The sequence below is a fragment of the Podarcis liolepis genome (genome assembly GCF_965112155.1).
Source record: "Podarcis liolepis genome assembly, chromosome: Z".
NCBI lineage: Eukaryota > Metazoa > Chordata > Lepidosauria > Squamata > Lacertidae > Podarcis > Podarcis liolepis.
This window is the reverse complement of record NC_139570.1, coordinates 51,570,903-51,586,685: the sequence shown is the minus strand read 5'-3', so window position 1 is coordinate 51,586,685 and position 15,783 is coordinate 51,570,903. Positions and strand designations below refer to the sequence as shown.

The 15,783-nt window shown below is 38.9% G+C and overlaps 1 protein-coding gene across 1 annotated transcript in view; it reads left to right on the top strand.

Moving 5' to 3' along the window:
* SPTAN1 (spectrin alpha, non-erythrocytic 1) overlaps nucleotides 1–15,783 on the top strand; it is a gene marked incomplete at its 5' end in the record, with an annotated part of 87,457 nt that overhangs the window by 66,813 nt on the left and 4,861 nt on the right. Inside the window, 4 exons of the mRNA XM_083484533.1 lie at nucleotides 964–1,018; nucleotides 7,851–8,047; nucleotides 10,515–10,568; nucleotides 13,625–13,771. Coding sequence (XP_083340659.1) covers nucleotides 964–1,018; nucleotides 7,851–8,047; nucleotides 10,515–10,568; nucleotides 13,625–13,771 — 453 coding nt within the window. The remainder of the gene's footprint in view (nucleotides 1–963; nucleotides 1,019–7,850; nucleotides 8,048–10,514; nucleotides 10,569–13,624; nucleotides 13,772–15,783) is intronic.

Sequence of the window (15,783 nt, the reverse complement as noted above, 5' to 3'; positions counted from 1 at the left end):
AGGGGCGCACCGGCGCGGAACCCGGTTTGGCATGGCGTGTGTCTTGTGGTTTTCCTTTGGGTCAGGCTCGGAATTAACCAGGATAATGGAGCGAAATCCTTAATTCATATTAATTAATTTACACTTTCTATTATTATTATTATTATTATTATTAATATTAGGGACAATTTTGCCCTAGTAGTAGTAACAACAATAATAAGTGTAAATTAATGGGTTGTTATTATTAATACTATACTACTACTACAATTATTACTATTACTTATTATTATTATTATTATTATTATTATTATTATTATTATTATTATTATTATTAAGTTTGCCCTGCTCGTTGATTTACACTTCCCATTTTTATTCTTATTATTATTAACGGAGACAAGCTTGCCCTGCCTGTTAATTTACACTTTCTATTATTATTATTATTATTATTATTATTATTATTATTATTATTATTATAGCCAAGTTTGCCTTGTCGGTTACTTTACATTTCCTATTATTATTATTCATAATAATAATAATAACCCCATAAACCTTCCTTGAAAAAGAGAAATGAAATGGAGCTGCAATAATAATAATAATAATAATAATAATAATAATAATAATAATAATAATAATAATAATAATTTAATATTATTCATATTATTATTAAAGAAGAGGGGGGAAAAGGGTTGGAATAATAATAATAATAATAATAATAATAATAATAATAATAATAATAATAATAATAATAATAATGTCGCAGGAAAGTCGAGAACCCTCAACGGAACTGGGGGAAATCCCCAGTTCTCCGCCCGGCAACCGGTTCCGTGTCAGCTAGAGATTAATTGGGGGGGGATTTCCGGGAAATTTCCCTTCATTAAAAGGGACGCCGTTAATTAATGAAGGGACGTCGTTAATTCCGAGCCTCGCCGCTCTCTTCCCCCCGCCGCACCCGGCAACCAATCACGTTCCTCCTTCCGGTTCTAGGTCTTGCATGGTGGAGGAATCCGGAACCCTGGAATCACAGCTGGAAGCGACCAAGGTATGTGGTCATTTATTATTATTATTATTATTATTATTATTATTATTATTATTACTAGTAGTAGTACTAGTAGTAGTAGTATCAGTATTATTATTATTATTATTGTTTTGTTATTATTATTATTATTACTACTAGTAGTAGCACTAGTAGTAGTAGCATCAGTATTATTATTATTATTATTACTAGTAGTAGTAGTACTACTAGTAGTAGTATCAGTATTATTATTATTATTATTATTATTATTACTAGTAGTAGTAGTACTACTAGTAGTAGCATCAGTATTATTATTATTATTATTATTATTACTAGTAGTAGTAGTAGTAGTACTAGTAGTATCAGTATTATTATTATTATTGTTGTTGTTGTTGTTATTATTATTATTATTATTATTATTATTATTATTATTGGTATTGGTATTGGCATTAGTAGTATTAGCATTATTAGTAGTATTAGCACTATCAGCAGTATTAGCATTAGTAGTATTAGCGGTATAAGTATTAGTAGTATTAGTGTTATTAGCGGTATCAGCGCTACTAGTAGCATTAGTGGTAATAGCAGTATTAGTACTAGTAGTATTAGTGTTATTAGTGTTAGTGCTATTAGTATTAGCGCTATTAGTAGTACTAGTATTAGTAGCATTAGCAGTATCGGTATTAGCATAACTGCTAGTATTAGTGTTAGTATTATTAGTAATAGTGGTATTAGTATTGATAGTGGTATTGGTATTATTAGTATTATTGGTAGTATTGGTATAAGTATTATTGGTATTATTGGTAGTATTAGTATTGACGGAGCCAAGTTTGCCTTGCCCGTTAATTTACACTTCCTTTGTATTTTTCTCCCTCTCTCTCTCTCTCTCTCTCTCGTTCTTTCTTTGCATTTCTCCTTTCATATTTTCCTTTTCTCTCTCTTCTTCCTCTCTCTTCCTCCTTCCTTCTCTCTCTCTCTCTTTGTATTTCTCTCTCTTTCCTTCTCTCTCTCTCTCTCGTTCTCTCTATCTCTTTGTATTTCTCTCTCTTTCCTTCTCTTTCTCTCTTTTTCTTTTTCTTCCTCTCATTGTCTTCCTTCTTCCTCCTTTTCCTTCTCTCTCTCTCTCTCTCTTTCTCTCTCGTTCTCTCTTTCTTTCTCTGTCTTTCTCCTTTCATATTTTCCTTCTCTCTCTCTTCTTTCTCTCTCTTCCTCCTTCCTTCTCTCTCTCTCTCTCTCTTTGTATTTCTCTCTCTTCTCTTTCTCTCTTTTTCTTTTTCTTCCTCTCATTGTCTTCCTTCTTCCTCCTTTTCCTTCTCTCTCTCTCTCTCTTTCTCTCTCGTTCTCTCTTTCTTTCTCTGTCTTTCTCCTTTCATATTTTCCTTTTCTCTCTCTTCTTTCTCTCTCTTCCTCCTTCCTTCTCTCTCTCTCTCTCTCTCTCTGTATTTCTCTCTCTTCTCTTTCTCTCTTTTTCTTTTTCTTCCTCTCATTGTCTTCCTTCTTCCTCCTTTTCCTTCTCTCTCTCTCTCTCTCTCTCTCATTCTTTCTCTCTTTGCATTTCTCCTTTCATATTTTCCTTTTCTCTCTCTTCTTTCTCTCTCTCTCTCTTTGTATTTCTCTCTCTTTCCTTCTCTTTCTCTCTTTTTCTTTTTCTTCCTCTCATTGTCTTCCTTCTTCCTCCTTTTCCTTCTCTCTCTCTCTCTCTCTCTTTCTCGTTCTCTCTTTCTTTCTCTGTCTTTCTCCTTTCATATTTTCCTTTTCTCTCTCTTCTTTCTCTCTCTTCCTCCTTCCTTCTCTCTCTCTCTCTCTTTGTATTTCTCTCTCTTCTCTTTCTCTCTTTTTCTTTTTCTTCCTCTCGTTGTCTTCCTTCTTCCTCCTTTTCCTTCTCTCTCTCTCTCTTTCTCTCTCGTTCTCTCTTTCTTTCTCTGTCTTTCTCCTTTCATATTTTCCTTTTCTCTCTCTTCTTTCTCTCTCTTCCTCCTTCCTTCTCTCTCTCTCTCTCTTTGTATTTCTCTCTCTTCTCTTTCTCTCTTTTTCTTTTTCTTCCTCTCATTGTCTTCCTTCTTCCTCCTTTTCCTTCTCTCTCTCTCTCTCTCGTTCTCTCTTTCTTTCTCTGTCTTTCTCCTTTCATATTTTCCTTCTCTCTCTCTCTCTCTCTCTCTCTCTCTCTCTCTCTCTCTCTCTTCCTCCTTCCTCCTCTCTCTCTCTTTGTATTTCTCTTTCCTTCTCTCTTTCTCTCTCTCGTTTTCTCTCTCTCTTTGTATTTCTCTCTTTCCTTCTTTCTTTCTCTTTTTTCTTCCTCTTTGTCTCCCTCCTTCTTTTCCTTCTCTCTCTTTTTTTCTTTCTCTCGTCTTTCTCCTTTTGTTTTTTCCATCTCTCTCTCTTTCTTCCTCTCTTTCTCTTCCTCCTTTCGTCTTTTCCTTTTCTCTCTCTCTTTCTCTTTGTATTTCTCTCTCTCTCTCTCTCTCTCTCTCTCTCTCTCTCTCATTCTCTCTCTCTCTTCCTCCTTTCTCCTCTCTCTCTGTTTCTTTTTCTCCCTCTTTCCTTCTCTCTCTCTCTCTCTCTCTCTCTCTCATTCTTTCTCTCTTTGCATTTCTCCTTTCATATTTTCCTTTTCTCTCTCTTCTTTCTCTCTCTCTCTCTCTTTGTATTTCTCTCTCTTCTCTTTCTCTCTTTTTCTTTTTCTTCCTCTCATTGTCTTCCTTCTTCCTCCTTTTCCTTCTCTCTCTCTCTCTCTCTCTCTCTTTCTCTCTCGTTCTCTCTTTCTTTCTCTGTCTTTCTCCTTTCATATTTTCCTTTTCTCTCTCTTCTTTCTCTCTCTTCCTCCTTCCTTCTCTCTCTCTCTTTGTATTTCTCTCTCTTCTCTTTCTCTCTTTTTCTTTTTCTTCCTCTCATTGTCTTCCTTCTTCCTCCTTTTCCTTCTCTCTCTCTCTCTCTCTCTCTTTCTCTCTCGTTCTCTCTTTCTTTCTCTGTCTTTCTCCTTTCATATTTTCCTTCTCTCTCTCTCTCTCTCTCTCTCTCTCTCTCTCTCTCTCTCTCCTCCTTCCTCCTCTCTCTCTCTTTGTATTTCTCTTTCCTTCTCTCTTTCTCTCTCTCGTTTTCTCTCTCTCTTTGTATTTCTCTCTTTCCTTCTTTCTTTCTCTTTTTTTCTTCCTCTTTGTCTTCCTCCTTCTTTTCCTTCTCTCTCTTTTTTTCTTTCTCTCGTCTTTCTCCTTTTGTTTTTTCCATCTCTCTCTCTTTCTTCCTCTCTTTCTCTTCCTCCTTTCGTCTTTTCCTTTTCTCTCTCTCTTTCTCTTTGTATTTCTCTCTCTCTCTCTCTCTCTCTCTCTCTCTCTCTCTCTCTCTCTCTCTCATTCTCTCTCTCTCTTCCTCCTTTCTCCTCTCTCTCTGTTTCTTTTTCTCCCTCTTTCCTTCTCTCTCTCTCTCTCTCTCTCTCTCTCATTCTTTCTCTCTTTGCATTTCTCCTTTCATATTTTCCTTTTCTCTCTCTTCTTTCTCTCTCTCTTTCTCTTTGTATTTCTCTCTCTCTCTCTCTCTCTCTCTCTCTCTCTCTCTCTCTCTTCCTCCTTTCCCCCTCTCTCTCTGTTTGTATTTCTCTCTCTTTCCTTCTCTCTCTCTCTCTTTCTTTCTCTTTTCCTTCTTTCTTTGTCTCTCTCTCTCTCTCTCATTCTTTCTTTCTCTTCCTCCTTTCTCCTCTCTCTCTGTTTCTTTTTCTCCCTCTTTCCTTCTCTCTGTCTCTCTCTCTCTCTCTCTCTTTCTTTCTTTCTTTCTTTCTATCTCTCTCGTTCTCTCTCTCTGTCTTTCTCCTTTCGTATTTCCCTTTTCCCTCTCTCTCTCTGTTTCTTTCTCTCTCTCATTCCTTCTCTCTCACTCTTTTTCTTTTTCTTCCTCTCTCTGTCTTCCTCCTTCCTCCTTTTCCTCCTCTGTCTCTTTCTCTCTCGTTCTCTCTTTCTCTCTTTGTCTTCCTCCTTTTGTATTTTCCTTCTTTCTCTCTCTCTCTCTCTCTCCTCTCTTTTTCTTTCTCTTTCTTTCTCTCTCTTTCTTCCTCTCTTTCTCTTCCTCCTTTCATCTTTTCCTTTTCTCTCTCTCTTTCTTCCTCTCTCTTTCTCTCTTTGCATTTCTCCTTTCATCTTTTCCTTTTCTCTCTCTTTCTCTCTCTCTCTCGCGTTCTCTCTCTTTCCGTATCTTCCTCCTTTTTTAATTTCCCTTTTCTCTCTCTCTCTTTCTCTTTATCCCTAATTTCTCTATCGCTCTCTCTCTTTCTCTCTCTCCATATTTCTCTCTCCGCCTTCTCTGTCTCTTTCTTTCTCTCTTTCTCTCCTTCCTTTCGTATTTCCCTTTTCCCTCTCTCTTTCTCTCTCCCTCTTTCTCCCTGTCTCATTCTTTCTCTCTTTCTCCCTCTCTCTTTCTCCTTTTCTTTTTTCCTTCTCTCTTTCTCTCTGTCTCTTTCTCTCTCTCTTTGTATCTCTCTCTTTCTCATTCTCTCTCTCTTCCCTTCTTCCTCTCTTTCTCTTCCTCCTTTTCTTTTTTCCTTCTCTCTCTTTCTCTCTGTCTCTTTCTTTCTCTCTTTGTGTCTCTCTCTCTCTTCCTCTCTCTTTCTCATTCTCTCTCTCTTCCCCTCTCCTTCCTTCTTCCTTCCCCTTTTCCCTCCTCCCTTCCCATCTTCTCTTTCTTTCTTTCTTTCTTTCTTTCTTTCTTTCTTCTTTCTTTCTCTCTTTCCCTCTTACCTTTCTCTCTCTCTCGTTCTTTTTCTCTCTTTCTCTTTGTCTTCCTCCTTTTCTTTTTTCCTTCTCTCTCTCTCTCTCTCTCTCTCTCTGTCTCTTTCTTTCTCTCTTTGTATCTCTTTTCCTCTCTCTTTCTCATTCTCTCTCTCTCTCTCCCTCTCTTTCTCTTCCTCCTTTTCTTTTTTCCTTCTCTCTCTCTCTGTATTTCTCTCTCTTTCTCATTCTCTCCCTCTCTTCCCTCCTCCTCTTTCTCTCCTTCTCTCTCTCTTTCTCTTCCTCCTTTTCTTTTTTTTCTCTCTCTCTCTATTTCTCTCTCTCTTCTCTCTTCCTCATTCTCTCTCTCTCTCTTCCCCTCTTCCTCTTCTTTTCTTTTTTCCTTCTCTCTCTTTCTCTCTGTCTCTTTCTTTCTCTCTTTGTGTCTCTCTCTCTCTTCCTCTCTCTTTCTCATTCTCTCTCTCTTCCCCTCTCCTTCCTTCTTCCTTCCCCTTTTCCCTCCCTCCCTTCCCATCTTCTCTTTCTTTCTTTCTTTCTTTCTCTCTTTCCCTCTTACCTTTCTCTCTCCCTCGTTCTTTTTCTCTCTTTCTCTTTGTCTTCCTCCTTTTCTTTTTTCCTTCTCTCTCTCTCTCTCTCTCTCTCTCTCTGTCTCTTTCTTTCTCTCTTTGTATCTCTTTTCCTCTCTCTTTCTCATTCTCTCTCTCTCTCTCTCCCTCTCTTTCTCTTCCTCCTTTTCTTTTTTCCTTCTCTCTCTCTCTGTATTTCTCTCTCTTTCTCATTCTCTCCCTCTCTTCCCCTCCTCCTCTTTCTCTCCTTCTCTCTCTCTTTCTCTTCCTCCTTTTCTTTTCTCTCTCTCTCTCTCTATTTCTCTCTCTCTTCTCTCTTCCTCATTCTCTCTCTCTCTCTTCCCCTCTTCCTCTTCTTTTCTTTTTTTCTTCTCTCTCTCTCTCTCTCTGCCTCTTTCTCTCTTTGTATCTCTCTCTCTCTTCCTCTCTCTTTCTCATTCTCTCTCTCTCTCTCTTCCTCTCCCTCCTTCCCCTTTCCCCCCTCCCTTCCCATCTTCTCTTTCTTTCCTTCTCTCTTTCTCTGTATTTCTCTCTCTTTCCTTCTCTCTTTCTCTCTGTCTCTCTTCCCCCTCCCTCTCTTTCTCTTCCTCCTTTTCTTTTTTCCTTCTCTCTCTCTCTCTCTGTGTGTCTCTTTCTCTCTCTCTTTGTATCTCTCTCTTTCTCTCTCTTTCTCATTCTCTCTCTCTCTCTTCCCCTCTTCCTCTCTTCCTCTTCCTCCTTCCCCTTTTCCCTCCCTCCCTCCCTCCCCATCTTCTCTTTCTTTCTTTCTTTCTTTCTTTCTTTCTTTCTTTCTTTCCCTTTCTTTCTTTCTCTCTCTCTCTCTCTCTTTCCATCTTTCTTTCTTTCTCTCTCTCTCTCGTTCTTTTTCTCTTTGTTTTCCTCCTTTTCTTTTTTCCTTTTCTCTCTCTCTCTTTCCATCTTTCTTTCTCTCTCTCTCTCTCTCGTTCTTTTTCTCTTTGTTTTCCTCCTTTTCTTTTTTCCTTCTCTCTCTCTCTCTCTCTCTCTTTTTCTCTCTCTATGTCTCTTTCTTTCTCTCTCTTTCTCTCTCTTCCTCATTCTCTCTCTCTCTTCCCCTCTTCCTCTTCCTCCTTTTCTTTTTTCCTTCTCTCTCTCTCCTCCTCTCTCTCTTTCCTTCTCTCTCTCTCTCTTCCTCTCTCTTCCTCATTCTCTCTCTTCCCCTCTTCCTCTCTTTCTCTTCCTCCTTTTCTTTTTTCCTTCTCTCTCTCTCTTTCCTTCTCTCTCTCTCTCTTTCTCTCTCTCTCTCTCTCTTCTCTCTCTCTCTTTCCTTCTCTCTCTCTCTTTCTTTCCTTCTCTCTCTCTCCTTCTCTTTCCTTCTCTCTCTCTCCTTCTCTTTCCTTCTCTCTCTCTCTTTCCTTCTCTCTCTCTCTTTCTCTTCCTCCTTTTCTTTTTTCCTTCTCTCTCTTTCTCTATGTCTCTTTCCTTCTCTATCTCTCTCTCTGTGTATTTCTCTTTCCTTCTCTCTCTCTCTCTCTCTCTCTCTCTCTTCCTCTCTCTCTCTCTTCCTCTCTCCCTCCTCCCTCCCTCCCCACCTTCCTCGCTCCCCCCTTCCCGGGGATCCAGCGCAAGCACCAGGAGATCCGCGCCATGCGCAGTCAGCTGAAGAAGATCGAGGATCTGGGGGCCGCCATGGAGGAGGCCCTGATCCTCGACAACAAGTACACCGAACACAGCACCGTGGGTCTCGCCCAGCAGTGGGATCAACTGGATCAGCTGGGGATGCGCATGCAGCACAACCTGGAGCAGCAGATCCAGGCCAGGTGAGGAGAGATCCCCTGAGATCTAGGGGTGAGAGAGATCCCTGAGATCTAGGGTGTGGGAGAGAGATCCTCAAGATCTAGGGTGTGGGAGAGAGATCCCCCGAGATCTAGGGGTGTGTGTGTGAGAGAGAGATCTCGGGGATCAACTGCTGTGGGATCAGCTGGATCAGCTGGGGGTAAGCATGCAGCACAACCTGGAGCAGCAGATCCAGGCCAGGTGAGAGGAGATTCCCCCGAGATCTAGGGTGTGTGTGTGAGAGAGAGAGATTGGGGATCAACTGCTGTGGGATCAGCTGGGGATCAGGCCAGGTGAGAGAGATCCCCCAAAATCTAGGGAGTGTGTGTGGGAGAGAACCCCCGAGATCTAGGGGTGTGAGAGAGATCCCCGAGATCTAGGGTGTGTGAGAGAGATCCCCGAGATCTAGGGTGTGTGTGAGAGAGAGAGATTGGGGATCAACTGCTGTGGGATCAGCTGGGGATCAGGCCAGGTGAGAGAGATCCCCCAAAATCCAGGGTGTGTGTGAGAGAGAGAACCCCCGAGATCTAGGGTGTGTGTGAGAGATCCCCCGAGATCTAGGGTGTGTGAGAGAGATCCCCGAGATCTAGGGGTGTGAGAGAGAGATCTCGGGGATCAACTGCTGTGGGGTCAACTGGATCGGCTGGGGAGGCGCATGCAGCACAACCTGGAGCAGCAGATCCAGGCCAGATGAGAGAGATCCCCTGAGATCTAGGGGTGAGAGAGATCCCTGAGATCTAGGGTGTGTGTGAGAGAGAGAGATCTAGGGGTCAACTGATGTGGGATCAACTGGATCAGCTGGGGTGCGCATGCAGCACAACCTGGAGCAGCAGATCCAGGCCAGGTGAGAGGAGATTCCCCCGAGATCTAGGGTGTGTGTGCGAGAGAGAGATTGGGGATCAACTGCTGTGGGATCAGCTGGGGATCAGGCCAGGTGAGAGAGATCCCCCAAAATCTAGGGTGTGTGTGTGAGAGAACCCCCGAGATCTAGGGGGATCGACTGGGGAGGCGGATGCAGCACAACCTGGAGCAGCCAGATCCAAGCCAGGTGAGGAGAGATTCCTGGGATCTAGGGGAGGCGGGGCGGCAGATCCAAGCCGGGTGAGGGAGATCCCCTGAGATCTAGGGGTGGGAGAGATCCCGAGATCTAGGGGAATCAACTGGGGGTGGGGTGCAGCACAACCTGGAGCAGCAGATCCAAACCAGGTGTGAGAGAGATCCGTGAGATATAGGGAAAGGGGGGTCGACTGGGGAGTGTGGGTGTGGCAGATCCAAGCTGGGTGAGAGAGATAACTGAGATCTCAGGGGATCGACTGGGGAGGTGAGTGCGACCGATCCAAGCCAGGTGAGGGAGATCCCCGAGATCTAGGGCTGAGAGAGATCCACAAGATCTAGGGGATCCACTGGGAGGCAGATGCAGCACAACCTGGAACAGCAGATCCACGCCAGGTGAGAGAGGTCCCCCAAGATCTAGGGGTGAAAGAGAGACCCCCAAGATCTAGGGGGATTGACTGGGGGTGCGGATGCAGCAGATCCAAGCCGGGTGAGGGAGATCCCTGGTATCTAGGAGGGATCCACTGGGGAGGCGGGTGCAGCGGATCTGAGCCAGGTGTGAGAGAGATCACTGAGATCTAGGTGATCCACTGGGGTGCGGATGCGGCACAACCTGGAGCAGCAGATCCAGGCCAGGTGAGAGAGATCCCGAGATTGAGGGGATCGACTGGGGAGGCGGGTGCAGCACACCCTGGAGCAGCAGATTCCCACGAGATCTAGGGGGTCGACTGGGGAGGCGGGGTGCAGATGTGGCAGATCCAAGCCAGTGAGAGATCCCAAGATATAGGGGATCAACTGGGGGTGTGGCTCCCCTATATCTTGGGGATCAACTAGGGGTGTGGGTGCAGCAGATCCAAGCCAGGTGAGATGGATCCCCCGAGATCTCGGTGGATCAACTGGGGGTGCGGATGCAGCAGATCCAAGCCAGGTAAGAGAGATACCCTGAGATCTAGGGGGGGTCAACTGGGGATGCAGAGGCAGCAGATCCAAGCCAGGTGAGGGAGATACCCCGAGATCCAGGGGTGAGAGAGAGATCCATGAGATCTAGGGGGATCGACTGGGGGTGCAGATGCAGCACAACCTGGAGCGTCAGATCCAAGCCAGGTGAGAGATCTCGGGGGATCAACTGGGGAGGCAGGTGCAGCAGATCCGAGCCAGGTGAGAGATCCCTGGGACCTAGGAGGATGGACTGGGGAGGCGGGTGCAGCAGATCTGAGATCTAAGGGGATCCACTGGGGGCGCGGATGCAGGGCAGCCTGGAGCAGCAGATCCGAGGCAGGTGAGATCTTGGGGGGATCGGCTGGGGAGGCAGGCGCAGCAGATCCGAGGCAGGGGAGAGAGATCCCGCGAGATCTAGGGGATCCACTCGTACCAACCGGATTCTTTTTCCCTCCCCAGGAACACGACAGGCGTCACCGAAGAAGCGCTTAAGGAGTTCAGCATGATGTTCAAGTAAGTCGGCGGATTCCCGGATCAATCGATTCCCGAGATTGATAATTTCCAAGATTGATTAATTGATGATCATTTCCAAGATTGATTAATAATTCCAAGATGGATTGGTTAATTCCCAAGATGGATTGTTATTAATTCCCAAGATTGATTGATTGATTGATTGATTGAGTGAGTGAGTGATAATTCCCAAGATTGATTAATAATTCCAAGATTGATTGATTAATTCCCAAGATTGAGTGATAATTCCCAAGATTGATTAATAATTCCAAGATGGATTGATTAATTCCCAAGATTGATTGATAATTCCCAAGACTAACTGATTGGGTGATTATTCCCAAGATTGATTAATTGATGGAGTGATCATTTCCAAGATTGATTAATTAATCCAAAATGGATTAATTCCCAAGATGGATTGATGATAATTCCCAAGATTGATAATTCCCAAGATTGATTGATTGATTGATTGATTGATTGATTGGGTGATAATTCGCAAGATTGATTAATTGATGGAGTGATCATTTCCAAGATTGATTAATAATTCCAAGATGGATTAATTCCCAAGATGGATTGAGTTATTAATTCCCAAGATTGATTGATTGATTGATAATTCCCAAGATTGATTAATAATTCCAAGATTGATTGATTAATTAATTCCCAAGATTAATTGAGTGATAATTCCCAAGATTGATTGATAATTCCCAAGATTAATTCCCAAGATTGATTGATTGAGTGATAATTCCCAAGATTGATTGATAATTCCCAAGATTAATTCCCAAGATTGATTGATTGAGTGATAATTCCCAAGATTAATAATTAATAATTCCAAGATGGATGGATTGATTCCCAAGATGGATTGAGTTATTAATTCCCAAGATTGATTGATAATTCCCAAGATTGATTAATTCCCAAGATTGATTGAGTGATAATTCCCAAGATTGATTGATAATTCCCAAGATTGATTGAGTGATAATTCCCAAGATTGATTAATAATTCCAAGATGGATTGATTAATTCCCAAGATGGATTGAGTTATTAATTCCCAAGATTGATTGATTGATTGAGTGAGTGAGTGAGTGAGTGATAATTCCCAAGATTGATTGATAATTCCCAAGATTGATTGATTGATTGATTGATAATTCCCAAGATTGATAATTCCCGAGACTGATTGATTGATAATTCCCAATATGGATGGATGGGTTTATTGATTCCCAAGATGGATGGATGGATGGATGGATGGATTGATTCATTCCCAATATGGGTGGATGGATTGATTCCCAAGATGGATGGAAGGATGGATGGATGGATGGATTCATTCATTCATTCATTCATTCATTCCCAATATGGGTGGATGGATTGGTTCCCAAGATGGATTGATTGATTGATTGATTCCCAATATGGGTGGATGGATTGATTCTCAAGATGGATTGATTGATTCATTCATTCATTCATTCCCAATATGGGTAGATGGATTGATTCCCAAGATGGATGGATGGATGGATTGATTGATTGATTGATTGATATTGATTGATTCATTCATTCATTCCCAATATGGATGGATGGATTGATTCCCAAGATGGATGGATGGATGGAAGGATTGATCGATTCATTCATTCATTCATTCATTCCCCAATATGGATGGATTGATTCCCAAGATGGATGGATGGATTGATTGATTGATCGATTCATTCATTCATTCATTCATTCCCAATATGGATGGATGGATTGATTCCCAAGATGGATGGATGGATTGATTGATCCATTCATTCATTCATTCATTCCCAATATGGATGGATGGATTGATTCCCAAGATGGATTGATTGATTCATTCATTCATTCATTCCCAATATGGATTGATTCCCAAGATGGATTGATTGATTCATTCATTCATTGCCAGTATGGGTGGATGGATTGATTCCCAAGATGGATGGATGGATTGATTGATTGATTGATTGATATTGATTGATTCATTCATTCATTCCCAATATGGATGGATGGATTGATTCCCAAGATGGATGGATGGATTGATTGATCCATTCATTCATTCATTCATTCCCAATATGGATGGATGGATTGATTCCCAAGATGGATTGATTGATTCATTCATTCATTCATTCCCAATATGGATTGATTCCCAAGATGGATTGATTGATTCATTCATTCATTGCCAGTATGGGTGGATGGATTGATTCCCAAGATGGATGGATGGATTGATTGATTCATTCCCAATATGGGTGAATGGATTGATTCCCAAGATTGATTGATTGATTCATTCATTCATTCCCAATATGGGTGGATGGATTGATTCCCAAGATGGATGGATGGATTGATTCATTCATTCATTCATTCCCAATATGGATGGATGGATTGATTCCCAAGATGGATTGATTGATTGATGGATGGATGGATGGACTGATAATTCCCAAGACTGATTGATTGATCAATTCCCATGATTGATTGATTAATTAATTGATTGAGTGATAATTCCCAAGATTGATTGATTGATTGATTGATTGATTCATTCATTCATTCATTCCCAATATGGATGGATGGATTGATTCCCAAGATGGATGGATGGATTGATTGATTGATCGATTCATTCATTCATTCCCAATATGGATGGATGGATTCCCAAGATGGATGGATGGATTGATTGATTCATTCAGTCATTCCCAATATGGATGGATTGATTCCCAAGATGGACTGATTGATTAATTCCCAAGATTGATTGATGGATGGATGGATGGATGGATGGATGGATTGACTGATAATTCCCAAGACTGATTGATTGATTAATTCCCATGATTGATTGATTGATTAATTAATTGATTGAGTGATAATTCCCAAGATTGATTGATTGATTGATTGATTGATTCATTCCCAATATGGATGGATGGATTGATTCCCAAGATGGATTGATTGATTCCCAAGATTGATTGATGGATGGATGGATGGATTGACTGATGATTCTCAAGGCTGATTGATTGATTAATTCCCATGATTGATTGATTGATTGATTGATAATTCCCAATATTGATTGATTGATTGATTGCCTTTCAGACACTTTGACAAGGACAAATCCGGCCGGCTGAATCACCAGGAGTTCAAATCCTGCCTTCGCTCCCTCGGCTACGACCTGCCAATGGTGGAGGAAGGCGAACCGGATCCCGAATTCGAATCCATTCTCGACACGGTGGATCCCAACAGGTACGCGCATTATTGTTGTTATTATTTTATCCTTATTCTTCTTCGATTATTATTTTATTATTTTTATTCTTCTTATATTCTTCTTCTTCTTCTATTCTTATTATTCTTATTTTGTTATTCTTATTCTTATATTCTTATTCTATTTTATTTTGTTCTTATCATTATTCTTATTCTTATTTCATTATTCTTATATTATATTATATTATTCTTCTTATTCTTCTTTGATTATTATTTTATTATTTTTATTCTTCTTATATTTCTTCTTCTTATATTCTTCTTATTCTTATTTTGTTATTCTTATTCTTATATTATTCTATTTTATTCTTATCATTATTCTTATTCTTATTTCATTATTATTATATTATATTATATTATATTCTTATTTTTCTTCGATTATTATTTTATTCTTTTTATTCTTCTTATTCTTAATATTATTTTATTTTATTCTTATCATTATTCTTATTCTTATTTTATTCTTCTTCTTATTATTATTCTTATTTCATTATTCTTATATAATATTCTTCTTATTCTTCTCATTCTTCGATTATTATTTTATTCTTTTTATTCTTCTTATATTTCTTCTTCTTATATTCTTCTTATTATTCTTATTTTGTTATTCTTATTCTTATATTCTTATTCTTATTTTATTTTATTCTTATCATTATTCTTATTTTATTCTTATTATATTATATTATATTATTCTTCTTCGATTATTATTTTATTATTTTTATTCTTCTTATATTATTCTTATTCTTATTCTTAATATTATTTTATTCTTATCATTATTCTTATTCTTATTTTATTATTCTTATTCTTATTCTTATTTTATTATTTTATTATTCTTATTTCATTATTCTTATATAATATTCTTATTCTTATTCTTCTTCGATTATTATTTTATTCTTCTTCTTCTTATATTCTTCTTATTCTTATTCTTCTTATTTTATTATTCTTATTCTTATTCTTCTTATTTCATTATTCTTATATTATCTTCTTATTCTTATTCTTCTTCGGTTATTATTTTATTATTTTTATTCTTCTTATATTCTTCTTATTCTTGTTCTTCTTATTTTATTCTTCTTATTCTTATTTTATTTTATTCTTATCATTATATTATATTATATTATATTATATTATATTATATTATATTATATTATATTATATTATATTATATTATTTTATTTTATTTTATTTTATTTTATTCTTATATTATTTTTATTCTTCTTATATTATTCTTATTCTTATATTATTCTTAATATAAGGGACAGCCACGTTCTGTCTGGAATAAATGGGAATAAATCGGGAATAAAACGGAATATATCCAGAATAAATTGGAATAAATCAAGAATAAATCGGGAATAAATTGAATATTGACCAAATCTGAATAAATCTGAATAAATCTGAATATATTGGAATTAAATGGGAATAAATTGGAATATATCCGGAATAAATGGGAATAAATCAAGAATAAAGCTGGAATAAATGGGAATAAATCAAGAATAAATGGGGAATCAATTGAATATTGAATAAATCTGAATAAATCTGAATACATTTGAATAAATTTTATTTTTTTCCCGCCCCCCCAGGGATGGCCACGTTCTGTCTGGAATAAATGGGAATAAATCAAGAATAAATCGGGAATAAATGGGAATAAATCAAGAATAAATCGGGAATAAATCGGGAATAAATGGGAATAAATCCAGAATAAATTGGAATAAATCAAGAATAAATCGGGAATAAATGGGAATAAATCAAGAATAAATGGGGAATAAATGGGAAGAAATCAAGAATAAATGGGGAATAAATTGAATATTGACTAAATCTGAATAAATCTGAATAAATTGGAATTAAATGGGAATAAATCGGAATATATCCGGAATAAATGGGAATAAATGGGAATAAATCTGGAATGAATGGGAATAAATCAAGAATAAATGGGGAATCAATGGAATATTGAATAAATGTGAATATATTGGAATTAAATTTGAATAAATTTGAATAAATTTGAATAT